This window comes from Pipistrellus hanaki, assembly GCF_964339955.1.
Source record: "Pipistrellus hanaki genome assembly, chromosome: 1".
Taxonomy (NCBI): domain Eukaryota; kingdom Metazoa; phylum Chordata; class Mammalia; order Chiroptera; family Vespertilionidae; genus Pipistrellus; species Pipistrellus hanaki.
In genome coordinates, this window is record NC_140503.1 from 41,934,500 (window position 1) to 41,952,595 (window position 18,096).

The 18,096-nt window shown below is 38.8% G+C and overlaps 2 protein-coding genes across 3 annotated transcripts in view; one reads left to right on the top strand and one right to left on the bottom strand.

Moving 5' to 3' along the window:
* ZWILCH (zwilch kinetochore protein) overlaps positions 1–11,861 on the bottom strand; it is a 29,957-nt gene extending 18,096 nt beyond the window's left edge. For both annotated transcript variants that reach the window (XM_084887142.1, XM_084887143.1), the window contains exons 1-6: positions 11,587–11,861; positions 8,636–8,687; positions 6,224–6,319; positions 3,300–3,418; positions 1,272–1,471; positions 414–484 (exon numbers count right to left, since the gene is read on the bottom strand). In XM_084887142.1, coding sequence (XP_084743268.1) covers positions 414–484; positions 1,272–1,471; positions 3,300–3,418; positions 6,224–6,319; positions 8,636–8,687; positions 11,587–11,639 — 591 coding nt within the window. In that variant the 5' untranslated portion in view covers positions 11,640–11,861. The remainder of the gene's footprint in view (positions 1–413; positions 485–1,271; positions 1,472–3,299; positions 3,419–6,223; positions 6,320–8,635; positions 8,688–11,586) is intronic.
* Positions 11,862–11,941: 80 nt separating this feature from the next.
* On the top strand, positions 11,942–17,467 carry RPL4 (ribosomal protein L4). The gene is made up of 10 exons (XM_084887544.1): positions 11,942–12,205; positions 13,521–13,692; positions 13,886–13,992; positions 14,349–14,487; positions 15,337–15,461; positions 15,906–16,035; positions 16,310–16,466; positions 16,762–16,845; positions 16,945–17,065; positions 17,145–17,467. Exons 1-10 carry the CDS (start codon positions 12,203–12,205, stop codon positions 17,373–17,375), a joined length of 1,269 nt encoding a protein of 422 aa, XP_084743670.1. The 5' UTR covers positions 11,942–12,202; the 3' UTR covers positions 17,376–17,467.
* The last annotated feature ends 629 nt before the right edge of the window (positions 17,468–18,096 follow it).

Below are 18,096 nucleotides of genomic sequence, written 5' to 3' on the forward strand. Positions count from 1 at the left end.
TATCCCAAGTGGAAAAATAAGATATTCTTAATCACAAAGATTAGCTAAAAGGCAAGAAGGCATATATTTTATTTTTTATTTTATTTTAATATATTTTTATTGATTTTTTACAGAGAGGAAGGGAGACAGAGAGCTAGAAACGTCGATGAGAGAGAAACATTGACCAGCTGCCTCTTGCACACCCCCTAACGGGGATGTGCCCGCAACCAATGTACATGCCCTTGACCGGAATCAAACCTGGGACCTTTCAGTCCGCAGACTGACAAGAAGGCATATATTTTAATGTTAGTCATTAGCTGAGAGGAAAATAAATACAAACATTTTGATACTACAGAAAAATAGGTTGTAGTCATATTAGGAGTGAAAGGCAGGTCAATATACTTTGAAGAAAATATGAGAAGAGAAATACTTACAGCAGACAATTGATGTCTTTTCTTATGTAAATTTTTTAAGTCTTCAAGATTTATAGAATAATTTTTATCAGCTATGGGACATGAAAGAAAAACATTTAAATATACAATTCAAAATTACATCTTAATGCTAGAAAATTCAAATTCTGAGTACCATAGTTTAACACTAATAATAGTTGAAATCAAGTTTTAAATCACAGTTGAATGGAATGTTTATAAAAGAATGGAAGTGAAACAAAGCTCAATACTACCATCAAAAATATAACTGTATGCCTACTATGAAACTGGAATTATATTGACATTATATTCAATTTTTTAAAATTAGTTTTATGAGATTTTAAAAAATATATATTTTATTGATTTTTAACAGAGAGGAAGGGAGAAAGATAGAGAGCTAGAAACGTCGATGAGAGAGAAACATCGGCCAGCTGCCTCTTGCACAACCCCTACCGGGGATGTGCCCACAACCAATGTACATGCCCTTGACCGGAATCGAACCTGGGACCTTTCAGTCCGCAGACCGACGCTCTACCACTGAGCCAAACTAGCTTGGCTATATTCAATTTTTGATCCTCTAATGAAAATTCCAAAAAATATACCCATACAAATAAAATGAAACCCAAACAAAACAGCTATAAGCTCCAGTCCAGACTTTTGGAGATCTGTTTCTGGTGCTTCTGGAATATCACCTACATGCTGCAAGTTAATCACTAGACTAGATTCCTGGTGGCTAACATGAATTCCATTGTGTGCACTTCCCTCTTAACAGTATCAACTTTCAGTAAAACCACAAAACAGTAACTATCAAATAAATAAACATATATACACACACCCATAAAAATAGTAAGAGCCAGCTCTCACCTTTACAAGTGACCGCATATAAGACAATTCCTGTAATGCTGTTATTTGTTGTGATAAGCTCGGCTCCTAGCCAACAAGTCCCTTCAGGATCTGAACTGTCACATCTTACCCAAAGGGGAGGGAGGGGAGTAACAGGCCGATTAATCTTCATATGGGTCATATTAGGATTGTGAGCCATGGTGTAAAGTCCAATTAACTGTCTTGAAAATAAAAATAGAAAGAATAAATTATGGTTAGACATTGCCATATAGTTAAGAATTTTCTTTTCCAAAGATATCATAAAGTGTCTCCCAGAAACAAAATTCTGAAAAATGCACATAAATATTTCACCCAATGTAGAAGTGAGAGAGACCACACAAGGCAGATCAAGACTCCAGAAAATGACAATGACAGGTTCGAGAGCTACTACAAGCAGGGAATGCAATACAGTGAGGGTAAAGGTTCAGTGAGAATGGAAATAGGGTGTGAATTCAGGCTAAGGAAATATCAACTATATCTCAATAAAGCTGGGCGTGGAAGGAAGAAAGTAGGAGCCAACAACCACATGAAAAGATGCTTGAAGTTAATAGTCAATGGGCCACTTAAAATAAATTAGAATATGGAGTGTGAACTAGATAACAGTATTTTAACAATGTTAAATTTCCAGATTCTGATCATTGTTCTGGGTTATACAAGATAATGTACTTGTTCTCAGGAAATATATAGTAAAGTACTTAGTGGTAAAGGAGTACAATGTCTCCAACATTAAAAAAATTTGTGTGTGTGATATGTGTACATTATATAGATGGTGGCAGTGGGAGAGGAGGAGGAAGAAAAGGAAGAGAAGGATTAAAAGAAAGAATGACAAAGCAGATAGAACAAAATGTAAACAATAGTTGAATCTGGGTTAAGGACACACAGAAGTTCCTCTATTATTCTTGTAACTGTTCTGAAATTTGAAAGCATATCAAAATTAAGTTACCAAAAATGTGGCTTAAGTTTTTTTTAAAGAGATGAAAACTGAATTTATTACCAACAGATGTTCAGGAAAGGAATTTCTAAGGGACTGTACTTCAAAAAGGAAATACAATAATCCCAGAAGGAAGGTCTGAAATGCAAGAAGAAATGGAGAGCAAAGAAATGATAAGCATATGGGTAAATCCCAACAAACACTGGCTGGAGAACACAATATAAACAATAACATTTAATCCTGGGGAGGTGGGGGAGGCCAGGCAGAGGGAACTACATGTAGCTACCGTGTTTCCCCGAAAATAAGACATCCTCTGAAAATAAGACCTAGTGCATGGAAAGATAAGACATCCCCTGAAAATAAGACCTAGCGCAACTTTGGGAGAAAAAATTAATATAAGACACTGTCTTATTTTCGGGGAAACAGGGTACATAGGGATGAAGCAGGCAGTGAAACTGGCAAGGCAGAGAGAGGCAGTAGGGTTTCTAATAGGGTGGGATCATTCCTCATTGGGCTGAAGAGCCCTATGCATTACAAGACGTTTACAATCCATGGACCAGGCCCATAAGGTCCATAGCTCCCCGAAGTCTCAATGATGGCAAGAAGTACCCCTGCAATTTCCAAATGCCCACTGGGCATGGTACCCTGGGTAGAAGACCACTGGACCAGACAAGGAAGGCTCCTATGTATCACTCAAAAGGAATTTGGATGTTATCATGAGGCAATGAGAACTGCCGAGGGATTTATAAGCAGGGAAGAAACTCGATCAGACTTTCTTGGCAGCTGTGAGGAGGAAAGATTGGAGGGGAACCAGATTTGACACAAGGAAAACATTTAAGAAGCAACAACAAACAGTATAGGAGACTGGAGAAAAGGACAATCACAACAACCTTCTTGGTCACATCTGAGGTATCAGTGGGACGTTCAGTAGAGAGTTGGCTATACAAATGTAGGGACAGGAGGAAACGAGGGAGAGCTGCGCTAAATACATACAGGTACCTGTTTTCCAATGTTTATAAGAATACTTTAAATTCCTCCCCTCCACCCCCTTTCCTATCCCAATACTAAGAAAAACTTACCTTGCCCTCTCAACTGGTAAAGCAAGTGGTCCAACATTCTCACCAGTCGAGAAATCAGAAATAGCAGTTTCTTCAGATTGTAGCTCTTCAACATGATTTGTTTCTTCCTTTTCCAAAGGCTTTAAAATTTTTTACATTATTTAACCAGGTAAAAAAAATGAAAGATAACAGTCAACTGTTCACTATGCTAAAACATACTGCACTGATTCCTAAACTTTGAGCATAAATAACGGCTATGGTAAGAATCATAGCTACAAACCAGTTTGGTACCAACTCATTTTGCCATCAGAAGCATTTCCACTGTCCTATCAAAATATATTGCTCTAAGTTCCTACTAATAAAGGAAGTATCTGATGTCATTAGAGAAAAAAAGTGTTCCAACATGCACAAAATGCTAAAGACAAGATGCCAAGGGGGGGAAAAACATCGGAGACTTCCTGATTTTGGCAGATTCTTCATTTCCCAAATGTGAAGATTCCTTAAAGTTATTCCTCTTAGGGCTACCAACTCTCTTTGGGTTACAGGATCCTAATATCTATGTGTTTAACAACTTAACTAGCTCAGAATTGCCAATAATAACAATAATTATGAGATAACATTTTCTGAGCATTACTAGGTCCCTGTTACTGTTCTAAGTTTTCTTTTATTCTTCATAAAAACCTTGAGACTGATACTATTGTTAACTCTGTTTTAAAGATGGAAGAATTGAGAAATAACTTGCCTAGGATAATAACACAGCTGCTGATGCAAAGCCAACATTTGAATCTAGGCAGCCTCTTCTAGCAGTAAATCCTCTGCAGAGTTAATAGGTATCAGACCTAGATGTTTCCTCAACTTTGAATTTCTTTTGCAAGATTTCCGATTTCATTCCCTTGCAGGCTTTCCAAAAAGTTCCTTAAACTAGAGGTACCAAGAAATACCATTTTTTCCTCTACTCTACTTTTCAACAGTCATGTATTAAGCTCTACTGATCTTTGCAGAAACAAAGGCCATTTTAATTGTTCTTCGTCCAAAAATGCCTGAGCCTCACTGAATTACAGATAACTCTTTATAACTCAAAGCTGCATTCTCCCTAGAATCCTAACCCAGATTTCCACAAATGCCCTCTGTTCATCTTTACCATTTCCAAGATAATTTATTGTAACTTTTTCAGCTTTGCTCCTACATACATACATTTCCCATTCACCCCATAAAAGTCTAAATTCAACCACATAATTCATCTATAATTGTTTTCCAAGCATTTGTCCATTATAGATAAGCACTAATAACACCCATTTGCTAGTTAACTTAAAAGACAAAGAAGTTCCCCTCCTCAGAAGGGAGTTTTCTTGTGTGTGCATTTAAAATAAAGAGCTCCTACTTCATTCACCACAATGTCTATCCAATCAGCATGAGGGGCCTAAAGCAGACAGAGGCGTTCCTTCTAAAGAAACGTCCACTTTCCCTTTCAGAGCCTGTTCCCATCTGCTTCAGGAAACGATGTAAGCAAAGGAATGGTTGCTCCAAGCAACCATTAACAGCACTCAATAAAAACCTCAACTGCCAAAACAGTGACCATAATAAAACAAAAAGGATTAAGGTTGTAATTATAAAGTGATACAAAAAAATAAGAAGTTCCCTCTTGTTACAGCTAACAAAATTAAAACTTCCATGTGTCATAGCTAGTTATGCCATTAGCCACATGTGACTATTGAGCACTTGAAATGTGGCCAAACCAAATTGTGATGTAAGTGTAAAATACACACCACATTTTAAAGACGCAGTATGGAAAAAAGAACTTAAGATATCTGATTAATGATTTCTATATTAACTAGGTTTTGAAATTATAATTTCAGATATATTAGATTAAATTTTTTAAAATTACTACACCTAATTTCAGACCCAGCAATCCCACTCCTGGGTATTTACTATAAAGAAAAGTTATGTGCAGCACAGCTGGCGTGGCTCAGTCGTTCAGCGATGACCTATGAACCAGGAGGTCACAGTTCAATTCTTGGTCAGGGCACAGGCTGGGGTTGATGTGAAGGAGGGAGCCAATCAATGATTCCCTCTCATCACTGATGTTTCTATCTCTCTCCCTCTCTTTTCCTCTCTGAAAGTAATAAAAATATATTAATAATTTTTTAAAAAGTTATGTACACACAAAAATTTGTACAAAAATGATAATAGTAGCTCTTTTCATGATTATTGAAAACATAACAAAAGAAGTTATGTGCACACAAAAATTTACTTCAACGGGTGAATGGGTAAATAAGCTGTGATATATCCATACCAGGAAACACCACTCAACAATTAAGAGAAATTAATCATTGATACACACACAATTTGGAAGAATTTCAAAAGCATTGAACTGAGTGAAAGAAGACATACTGTATGATTCTATTCATAACATTCTTTTTTTTTCTATTAATAACATTCTTAAAAGTAAATTTTACTGTATGATAATTTTACTCATTTATATTTTAATGAGGTTACCAGAAAATTTAAATTATATATGTGGTTCACATTATATTTTTATTGGACAACACTGTACTTACTTATTCCTAAAAGAATTAGAATCCACTTTTTAAAATATGTTGCCCTGGCTGGTTTGGCTAACTGGTTAGAGTGCCGACCCACTGACCAAAGGGTTGCAGGTTCGATTCCCAGTCAAGAGCATATGCCTCAGTTGCAGGTTCCCAAGCCTCACTAGGGGCATATGTGAGAGGCAACCAATTGATGTCAAGTCAATGTTTCTCTCTCTGTCTCTCCCCACCCCTACTCAGTCTCTTCTACACTCTCTAGAGGTCAGTGGAAAAAATATCCTCAGGTGAGGATTAACAAAAAAATGCTGATAAAAAAAAATGAATACACTTGAGATTATTCCCATTAAACCAAATTTGGCTATCAAGAATAGACCACCACAAAGCCCAAGCACTACTTACCACTTTTTCCAAGATGAATACATCATCATTTTCATTTAGAATATTTTTCAAAGGATTTAGTTGGCCTTTGCCAATCAACTGCACTTGGACATCAGCCTATTAAAAACAGATAATGTCAAGCAATGTTTTATGTGATTATTTGTACAATATTTAATCACATAAAGACCAGTTCCCTGCAAGTGACTAGAAAGGAGAATTTGAACAGACTAATGTTTTAAAAGATTTCATTTACTCTTTGCCCATGTTACTTTTCCTGTTTAGAAAATGTAGTTCACATCTATATCTACACATACTTCAAGGCCCACCTAAAATACACCCTGCCTTTTAATTAGGATCACGCTGACAACCTTTCTCTCTACTCACATTCTATTCATTAAGTACCATAAAATTAACCCTTTACAAAATGCTATCCTTTCTTTTGATAGAATTATGGAATTTAGAACTTTATTAGTTTATAGGAAATGCATAGTCTTTCATTCTTGTCACAATACATGTTTATTGTAGAAAAGTTTAAAAATAAGATAACTGGAAGAGATTTTAAAAAACTCAGCTATAATTCTCCTAGCCAGGGTAATCATTACTGTTATTAGCCTTATTGGTACGTATTTTGACAGCTCTTTTTCCAGGCATATAAATAAATATATTTAAATTAAAATGTATCTATTATTTAGATATAGATAAAATTTTGCTTAATAAAAATAAGATATTCTAATAGTTTTTATACCATGAAATTCCATGCCATTATATGTTCTTTGTCTAGCATCATGGCTCTACCATTATATAAATAATTTCACATTGTTTGACATTTAGATAGTTTCAAGTTATTCCCTATTAAAAGAACAGTTTAATTACTTTAAGATGAATATATAAAATCATATCAATATTGTCAAATTGCCATTCAAATATACCATACCCACACATTTGTATTCCTGTCACTTATTTCAACACAGTATTTTCTGAGCATTTCATTATTTTTACTGTCTCATAGCACGAATATAGTATCCTGTCCAGCTGGCATGGCTCAGTGGTTGAGCGCTGACCTATGAATCAAGAGGTCCCAGTTCAATTCCTGGTCATGCCCGGTTTACAAGCTCCATCCCCAGTGGGAGGCATGTAGGAAGCAGGTGATTAATGATTCTCTCTCATCACTGATGTTTCTATCTCTCTCTCCCACTCCTTTCCTCTGTGAAATCAATAAAGATAAATTTAAAAAAGAAAATAGTATCTTGTTATTGTCCTAATTTTCATTTATTTCATCACTAATGAAGATGAACAGTCTCTAATATGCTTATAATTAACAAGTATCTCTCATTATTTAAATCTGCTTAATTTCTTATTTTAGCTATTGAAGCATTTAGATACCAAGTTCAGAGAGCCAAGGATTTGTTGGAAATCAAAAAATAGGAGAAGGCAAGGAAAGAGCCTTCCCCAGAGCCTTCAGTGGAAACATGGCCCTGTAGGCACTTTGATTTCACACTCCTAGTCGCCAGAACTGTAAGAGAATACATTCCTGATGTTTTAAGCAAATCAATCTGTGGTAATTTGTTACAGCAGCCCTAGGAAACTAATATAAGTATCAAGTGGCAAGAATTCAGGGATGGATTAATACATTTACCTGGATATATTGAATTTCTGAGTTTGGTTAGTGAGGATTCAGATAGTGTAAGATACCTATATTGGCATTTTTTCCCCCTGTCATTACTTATTTGTGTCCTTCTATTATAGTTGTCTCTTTTCTTAATTGATTTTAGAGAGGTTTAAATATATTTTTTATATATGGATATTAACCCTTATCACTTCTATCTCTCCCCAGCTAATTTGTCTTTTAGTACGTAATTACCTTAGTTTACTCGTTACTATGGGGAGTTTACATATATTAGATGCTTAATAAATCAATACATGTTTATATCAGCTTCACTCATACCTATCAAAAACTAGACACAATCCAAGTGGTAAATGGATAACCAAACTGTAGCGCATCCACACAATGGATTTATATAACCAATATAAAGGAATGGACTAATACACACAATTACAAAGATGAATCCAAAATGCATTATACTCATTGGTAGAAGTCAAACCCAAAAGGCTACATATTGTGTGATTTTATTTACATGAAATTACGGAAAAGGCAAAAGAGAAGACAGAAAATGAGATAGAAAACAGATTAGTGGTTGCCAGGCACTGGGAACAGGAGAGAGGGTTGACTGTAAAGGGACGTGAGGAAATTTTTGGAGGTGACAGAAATGCTCTATATCTTGATGGGGTGGTTATATGACTGAATGCATTTTAAAAACTCCTAGAACTGTACAAGGATGAAATTTACTCCATTTAAATTAACCACAATAAACTTTTAAAACACAATTTTAGGATTATTGAGTTGTGTTTAAAAACCAAATAAATTTTTCATACCTCATAGATAAATGGGTCTTTACAGATTCCTTTCTTTTCTTCATCAAATTCCCTGTGAGGCAGAACCACATGTGAAAAATAGAGTTACAGAATTCTGTCATTTCAACTCAAGAGTTAGTCATCGTGTACGACAACAGTGAGAACAGCAAAATGCAAAGTAGTCATGGCAGCCTTAAGGCACAGTTGGGAAGAGGGGGAAAAGCAGAAGAGTATTAGGTTAAGAAGAAAAAGAAAAAAGAGATATAGTAGAGATTAATAGACTGCTGCCCATAATTGGGCACAACTGCTTTTAAGAGGCAGCTCTACTCTTTTTTGAAAATACATAACTAATTACTATTAAAATGTAATTTTACCACGACTTTTGGGAAGTAAAAATGACTGGATTTTGATCTGCAAATGAATCAGTGGGCGAACATAGAAAAGTTATTTTAAGGGACCCAAGCCTTAGATTTCTACAGCTAAAATGGAAATATCTAATCCTCCCTCTAATTTTATGAGCTGTTACAAAAAAATTTAGTAAATTTGATCACATTAGCTCTAGCTGGTTGCTCAATGATTAGAGCATCGGCCTGCAGACTGAAGGGTCTCAGGTTCAATTCTAGTCTAGGGTATATAGCTCAATTGCAGGCTAGATCCCCCGCCAGGTCTGATCACATATGGGAGGCAACCAATCACTGTGTCTCTCTCACATTAATGTTTCTCTCTCCCTCTCCCTTTCTCTAAAAATCAATGGGAATTTTTGGATTAACAAAATAATAATAATAAAATAATGTAGGCCCAATCATTCCAGTCAAGAGAATTTAACTTTTTTTGTTTTGTTATTCTTCACCAGAGGATATTTTGTCCCCTGATATTTGGAGAGAGGAAGGGGGAAAAGAGACAGGCAGACCCACAGACATTGATGTGAGAGATACATCGATTGGTTGCCTCCCTCATGCACCCCAACCAGGGCTGGGGAATCAAACTGAGAAAAGGGGGGGGGGGGGGGGAAGAGAGAGAAACATCAATTTGAGAGCAAGACATGGATCCTCGGCTGCCTCCTGTATCCCCCCAGCGGCAAACGAGCCCTAAACCTGGGCATGTATGTGCCCAGCCAGACCAGGAATCAAACTGGCAACAATAGAGTGCACAGGACACTCACTCAACCAACCGAGTCATACTGGCCAGAGTGAGGAAAGAATTGTGTATCCTAAAGGAATCCAATGGAATTGTTTCAGCATACCATGTATTATTTGATCTACCCTATGATTTACTGAAACAAAACAGAAAATATAAGCTTGAGACTGATTCACTTTTGCCATTTGGACAAGACTGTGACTTAAAGATGTTTGTCTTTAATGTACAACTCAGAAATGACAATCACTCATTCAGCAATAATTTCTCAAGCATGTGTACATTTCTCAACACAGAATGAAATATTATATAGCCATTAATAAAAACAAAGAGATCTACAGGTGCTCATACTGGAAGCTATCCAAGACATTGTTATTTTAAAAAGCTAGTGTTCTTTCTATAATGATAAAAAAAAAAAATTGACAAGAGCCGAAACCAGTTTGGCTCAGTGGATAGGGCGTCGGGCCTGTGGACTGAAAGGTCTCGGGTTCCATTCCGGTCAAGGGCATGTATCTTGGATGCAGGCACATCCCCAGTAGGAGGTGTGCAGGAGGCAGCTATCGATGTTTCTCTCTCGTCGATGTTTCTAACTCTCTATCCCTCTCCCTTCCTCTCCATAAAAAATCAATAAAATATATATATATTTTAAAAGTTGACAAGAATGCTGAAACCGGTTTGGTTCAGTGGATACAGCATTGGCCTGTGGACTGAAAGGTCCTGGGTTCAATTCCGGTCAAGGGCATGTACCTTGGTTGCGAGCATATCCCCAGTAGGGGGTGTGCAAAAGGCAGCTGATCGATGACTCTCTCTCTCATCGATGTTTCTAACTCTCTATCCCTCTCTCTTCCTCTCTATATAAAAAAAAAAAAAATCAATAAAAATATATTTTTAAAAAAGTTGACAAGAATAACCACTTTTGTAAGCAGAAGAAAGCAATAAACAATGAAAATTTATAGAATTTAGAAAACAAGGGGTGAGATTATACCAGTGGTTCTCAAAGTGTGCCAGCCAGCAGCATCTGCTTTATTTTGTTAGAAAGGCAAATTCTTTGGCCCCACCCAGACCTACAAAATAAGAAACCCTGGAGGTGGGGCCCAGCAATCTGCTTTGACAACCCTCCAGGTGATTCTGATGCACTGTTTCTAGGTCGGATGCAGGACTAGACGGAATCCCCTTTGGTTCTGTTACTTTATTAGGATAAAATGCCCCCGGCCAGTGTGGCTCAGTGGTTGAGCGCTGACCTATAAACCAGGAGGTCAGAGTTCAATTCCCCTGTCAGGGTACAAGCCCAGGTTACAGGCTCAGTCCCCAGTAGGGGGTGTGGAGGAGGCAACCGATCAATGATCCTCTCTAAAATAAATGAAAACGTATTTTTTAAAAAGGATAAAATGCAATCTTAGAGCACAGTGAAATAAAGGTACTTTAGAAAGCCAACACACCAATACGTTATCATAACTGTGGCTCGTATAACTATCTTGAATAGGCTACATAGGAGTAAGGTTCACACCAGCGAGGCTGCACACAGGGGAAGGATGCCAACCTCCAGTTTTCCATCCACGGGAAAGTGCCTCCCCCATGCTGCGAGGTGTGTGCACTCTCAGGGTGAACAAGGTGCCTCTTGGAAAATGTGTCCCTTCCCACCGCCATCCATAACGTTCAGGTATTTTCTCCTAAACCACACTTCAGGGCCACACCGGGGCAGACAACCCCCGGAGCCCAGGAAAACATAGGCGCCAATCCCCATGGCTGCGGCAAGAGGTTGGTGGGGGGATACAGAGAGACCCCGAGGGAGTAAAGCTGTCCTCGCAACCCAGCCAAGAGCAGGAGCTACAACTCACTGCAGGAGACGCGTGTAAAACTCCTCGGCAGCCCGGTTTATTCGGGACCACATCCCGCCTCAGCCCAGCGGCAGATCCAAGGCCTCCAAACAAACTTCGCGCGGGAGGCCGGAGCCCGGCGCCCGGCCCCGCCCCCGCCGGGACTACTTCCCCCGCCGGTCCCGTTGGTTCACAAGTTAAAGTCTTGCTGTCAAGCTCACAGCGGTTTTCTCCTTCCCAATAGCTTTTTTATATTTAGTTTCCTCAATAACTTTTCATTTCCCTAAGAAAAAGTTAAAATACGTTACAAGTAGTTGAAAGGAAGAAACCTCATCTCGCGAGATTTGGCCACGCCTGCTTCGGATTACTCCGCCGAAAGGAGTCCCTCCTTTCTAAATGCAATTGTTGACTCTAGAAGCCAATAGATATCGTCGTTTGACTAAGATTAACAAATAGCATGCTATTTTTATTTTTTTCGGAGTGGCAGAGAGGTATTTATGTGTTTGGGTTGGCCCTGAGGCGGGGCCGGGTGGGGAATGCGTTGACGGTGACATATAGAACGAGGGAGTGCTAGGCACTTCCTTTTCCTGTGGGAGCCGCCGGGTAGAGAGGAGCGTGGCCCTCTCCTCTCTCCGCCATGGTGAGTGGGACTTCTCTCCGTCGGGTTTTTCCGTGCTGTCGGGCCTGGCAGGAATGGGTTGGGGTTCTGAGCATAAGGTTTCAGGAGGGAATGCAAGGGAAAGGAGGTTGAGGACCAAATGCGTCCGTGTGTGGCGGGCAGCTGGGTAGTGTGGCTCCAGGGCAGCCATCTTAGAGGCAACGTGGGCCTCCGGCGCGGGGTTCTCGGACGCAGAGGACTTTAGGCGTTCTGGCTTTCCTTGTCCTTAGGTAGCACGGGCTCTGCGGAAGACTCGGAAGTTGTTGGTTGCTAAGACTGATGGTGGTGAGAGAGTCAGCGTTAGGCCCTATATCTCCAGGTGCTGATGAGTAAGGAACATTCCGTCTTATGAGATTTTTAAGAGAGTTGAGTTTTTATACTATGTAGTGTTCTGGGCCATTGGGGAGTTCAGTTAACAAAATAGGCAAAAGCAAAACACAACGAAAACCTATCTGTATGATGTTTGCATCGTGATTGAATTAGGTGTAAAATACACAGTAACGATTGGTGGTCGTGAGTGCTGTGGACACATGAGGAATTGGGAAGGAGGCAGGAGTTGGGCCTTAATCAGTGATCCGAGGAAGGTGGGGCCACCTTTAGAGGTGAGAAAGCATGCTAAGGGCATCTTTAGGGAGAAGACTCGGATAGGAGAGTGATAATTACTCTGAAGAGAAGATGGGAGATGAGGCTGAGCATATTGTCTAGGTCTACCTTAAAGTTTTATTTTCAGGTGATAAATCTTTGGAGAAGGTGGAGTAAAAAGTAACAACCAGAGTTTTCACTCTAGGAAATTTTGGAAGATGTGTTTAGAATGGGATGGAGGGGACAAGGATGAAACAGTGGGGAGAGTAGACTTGCGGTAGACAAGACTTGTTAACATCTGGGGTAAAAGAGTTTAGTGGCTTTCACATTTCCAAACCTTAAAATACGCTTTTGGACGTTTTTCTTTGTAGACCTTGCTTGGAAAGTTTAATGATAAACTATTCTCTTACACTTGGCAGAACTTGATTCTGAGTTTCCTTTCAGCTTAAAGAGTTTTACTTGCAATGATGTCGTAATTTGCGTCCTACTCTGTTCCCAGCGACAGTTGCCTGCTGTCAGTCGGCTGGTTCAGAAGGGTGACGAAAATTCTTCCTGAGCAAGACAATCTGAGTTAATAGACTTTGTTTTAGCTGTAATCGGTGCCTACCCCACCAAACTAGTTTTTTGTAACTGAGCAATTAATGGAATTATTGGCACATAAGAGGAGTGCTTCTGACACTGCTTGTTGGAATAAATATATTTTCCTTTTTCCCAGGCGTGTGCTCGTCCACTGATATCCGTGTACTCTGAAAAGGGGGAAACATCTGGCAAAAATGTCACTTTGCCTGCTGTGTTCAAGGCTCCCATTCGACCAGATATTGTGAACTTCGTTCACACCAACTTGCGCAAAAACAATAGACAACCCTATGCTGTCAGTGAATTGGCAGGTATGAATTTAGATCTTTTATCAGTTGATACTTTAAGAGCTGCTTGAACAGTAGTGATGAAATTCCACTCCATTGGTCCGTGTTTCTGAATCAGATGATTTTCCTGGATGTTCTGATGCTGTTTGCTGCTATGCGTAATAGTCTCAGTGGTATGGTTGGGTAGCTAAAACTTCTATTTCTTTCCCAATTTCAGGTCATCAAACCAGTGCCGAGTCCTGGGGTACTGGCAGAGCTGTGGCTCGAATTCCCAGAGTCCGAGGTGGTGGAACTCATCGTTCTGGCCAGGGTGCTTTTGGAAATGTATCTTTTGTTGTCACTACAGAGTCTGGCTGGTCAGCCATTCAGCAGGCTAGCTAGACCTGGTTTATTCATGTTAGTTTGAAGATATTTTTGTCCAAAATACTAATAGCATCCAGATAACTCTAGACAGATTTGGAATCTGGAAGATTTTCTGATAAATACTAAACACAGTATAAGTGCTGGACATTAGAAATTTTTGCTTGCAATGATGTCGTAATTTGCGTCCTACTCTGTTCTCAGCGACAGTTGCCTGCTGTCAGTCAGCTGGTTCAGAAGGGTGACGAAAATTCTTACTGAGCATGACAGTCTTTTCCCTCTAATATTTGAGAAATGTGATTCTTAACTGGGAAAAATAGATGTGTCGTGGGGGCCGCATGTTTGCACCAACCAAAACGTGGCGCCGTTGGCACCGCAGAGTAAACACAACGCAGAAACGATATGCCATCTGCTCCGCCCTCGCCGCCTCAGCCTTACCAGCGCTGGTCATGTCTAAAGGTTTGTGATATTTTTTATTGTAGAAGTGTTTTTTCCTTCCTTTGCCTGTACCTATTATGTTAATATGTAAACTTCATCCCAGAGTGCCTAAATTCCTTCTTATTACATGTTAATTCTGACCATTTCAATCTAACAAATCAGTCATTGGCAAAGTGCTTTAAATACAATGATTTAGCATATTACTCTGTTTCCCCGAAAATAAGACAGTTTCTTATATTAATTTTTTCTCCCAAAGCTGCGCTAGGTCTTCTTTTCAGGGGATGTCTTATCTTTCCATGTGCTAGGTCTTATTTTCGGAGGATGTCTTATTTTTGGGGAAACACGGTAGAAACTTGCCATTGAAACGTCATCATGTTGCCTATTCCAGTGTTTCCCAACCTTATCTCATGATGAGAATCACCTGGTGGAGTTGTTAAAACACAATTCCTGAATCCCAACTAAGAAGTGCTAAACTAGAATTTTTGAGAACATATAGGTAAAATTGCATACCTAACTTAGTGCTCTGTATATAAAATCTGTCTTAGAGCACTAGTTAAATATACAATTTTACCTATATGTTCTCAAAAATTCTAGTTTAGCACTTCTTAGTTGGGATTCAGGAATCTGTGTTTTAACAACTCCACCAGGTGATTCTCATCATGAGAGAAGGTTGGGAAACACTGGCCTATTCTACTTAACTGTCAAAATGATGATATTCCACTTCATTGGTCCGTGTTTCTGAAACACATGATATTTGTGGAAGTTCTGATTTGGCAATTTGTATACTGTTTTGCTCTTGTGGGTTATATAAAATGCTCAACTTTTCAAAAGGTTCAGGGTAACCAGGTCATTGTTAATTGGCTTTGTCAGGTCACCGTATTGAGGAAGTTCCTGAACTTCCTTTGGTGGTTGAAGATAAAGTTGAAGGCTACAAGAAAACCAAGGAGGCTGTTTTGCTTCTTAAGAAACTTAAGGCCTGGAATGATATAAAAAAGGTAGGTTTAATGAACACATTTACAGGTGCTGGTAGTCCTCATAAACTTGTCAGAATTTTTTTGAAAAGATTGCTGAAGGATGGTATTAACAACAAATTTTAGATGTGAGAACAAGAACTCTGGAACCATATTGTGTACTCTTAGCAAGAATACAGTTTGAGAAATGCATTGTTAGGTGATCTTATGTGGCTATTATATGGTATGTAGCCTGCTTATTACACACTTAGGCAATGTAGTGTACAATTGCCTGTATGGGTCTATCATTGACGGAAATGTGGTTAGGCAATGGGTAAACAGTCCTTGGGTTTGGATTCTGCCATTTGTAGCTGTGTTTTAGTGTTACAGAAGTCATTTTTATCTCAGTTTTATTTATAAAATGGTGTTTTGTAACAAAATCTTACTGAGATCATCTTAACCAGAATACTAAAGCTTCTTACTTTGTAGGTCTATGCCTCTCAGCGAATGAGGGCTGGCAAGGGCAAAATGAGAAACCGCCGTCGTATCCAGCGCAGGGGACCTTGTATCATCTATAATGAGGACAACGGTATCATCAAAGCCTTCAGGAACATCCCTGGTAATTGTATTGCCTACATGTTTTGATTGCCCATGCTATGCATGCTTACTCAGCTTTTATTATGATGAGATTCCACTCAATGGTCCGTGTTTCTGAAACACATGATTTTGTGGAGTGTCTGATTCTTGGCTGAATGAGTGAATGTATACAATTAATGGTTGAAACTTCATAGTTGATGATAGTTCTAAGGTATCTTATCTATCACATAAGCCATCAGGATGATTTATGTTTCTTTTTAAATATATGTTCCCTAATTCTTCTTTCCCTCTAAAAGGAATTACTCTGCTTAATGTAAGCAAACTGAACATTTTGAAACTTGCACCTGGAGGGCATGTGGGCCGCTTCTGCATTTGGACTGAAGGTGCTTTCCGCAAGTTAGATGAGCTTTATGGCACCTGGCGTAGATCTGCCTCCCTCAAGAGTAACTACAAGTGAGTGTACTTATGTTCATAAACTGAACATAGATTTTTATATTATAGGTATTTACATTCAGAATTGGTATCCTAAATAGTGGATTGCTTTGTTGTTATTTCCCCTTATACAGATGTAATATGCTGAAATGGTAATAAGATACTCTTGTGAAGTGGTAGTGTAGTTGGAAATTTCACTTGAATCTTGGAGAGCTTTTAAGTGGTTAAAACTTCATCTTCTGTTGAGGTTCATGTTAATCATATGAGAAATAAGGTTGGACATCTATTTTCAGCATTTTCTTGGTTTTTCTTTCAGCCTTCCCATGCACAAGATGCTCAATACAGACCTGAGCAGAATCTTGAAAAGCCCAGAGATTCAAAGAGCCCTGCGTGCACCACGGTAACGTTGTGATATTTATGTAACTCTTGCCTCAGTCTCATTATACTTGGTTATTTTTAATGTAAATAAAATGTTAATATAGTGTCTACCTTTTTATAGCAAGAAGATTCACCGCAGAGTCCTGAAGAAGAATCCACTGAAAAATCTGAGAATCATGTTGAAGCTAAACCCATACGCAAAGACCATGCGCCGGAACACCATTCTTCGTCAGGCCAAGAACGTAAGCGATGATTTGGCTTTTGCATATAGGATAGCATTTGAGATAATTTGATTCTTAGATTTTCCTTAATTTGTTGCAGCACAAGCTTCGGCTGGATAAAGCAGCAGCAGCACTGGAAGCCAAGTCAGATGAGAAGGGGGTTCCAGGCAAGAAGCCTGTGGTGGGTAAGAAAGCAAAGAAGGCCGTGGGCCCTAAGAAGCAGAAGAAGCCTGTGGTGGGGAAAAAGGCTGCAGCTGCCAAGAAGCCAGCAGCTGAGAAGAAGCCCGCAGAAAAGAAACCCACCACAGAAGAGAAGAAGCCCGTGGCATAAACTTAGATTGTTTATTCCACAACGGTCAAGTCACTTTACTTCGGACAGCTAATTTTGAATAAAAATATGATCAAAGGCAATGAGAAACATAACTTTTTGCATTTGTTTTGTGATTCTTGGTTACAATGTTTTTTAATTGCCATTTTGTTCTCCATAATTTCAACCTTACATTTGTTAGTCCGGTCTAAAACAAAGCATTGGATTTATACAGAGTCCACGCTGTTTAATGAAAAGGGATGCTCCATAAATTAAAATGTAGAGTCCATTTCGTAAGCAATGTCTTGAGAAAGCAATGGCTGAAAGACTTGTCTTAAATATATAGACTTTTAAAATTTAGCCACCCCTCCACACATGCTACCAAAAAAAACCTTTTCCACTTGGGAAAATTAAATAGAATGTTTTCAGTAACCACAAGAGGGCACAATCAGAACATGTTTTGAGGTGCAGCAAGTGTTCTTATTACAATATAGCACTGTTAGAGGGTGTTTGCCACTCAGTATTTGGCTCTTGGGAGAGTGACAGGAGTATCTTTCAGAACCACTTGTGTATTCAGTTTTACTAAGGAATGAATACATTCGTAAGCATGGTGCAGGAAAATTATGCACAAGCCTGTTTTTTTCTAAACTCACTGAATGTCTTGACTCTCTAGAGTTTACTCACATCTGGATCTTTTCTCCCATTGGAGTGTTAAGATCCATAGTAAGGTTGATGTATAATACTA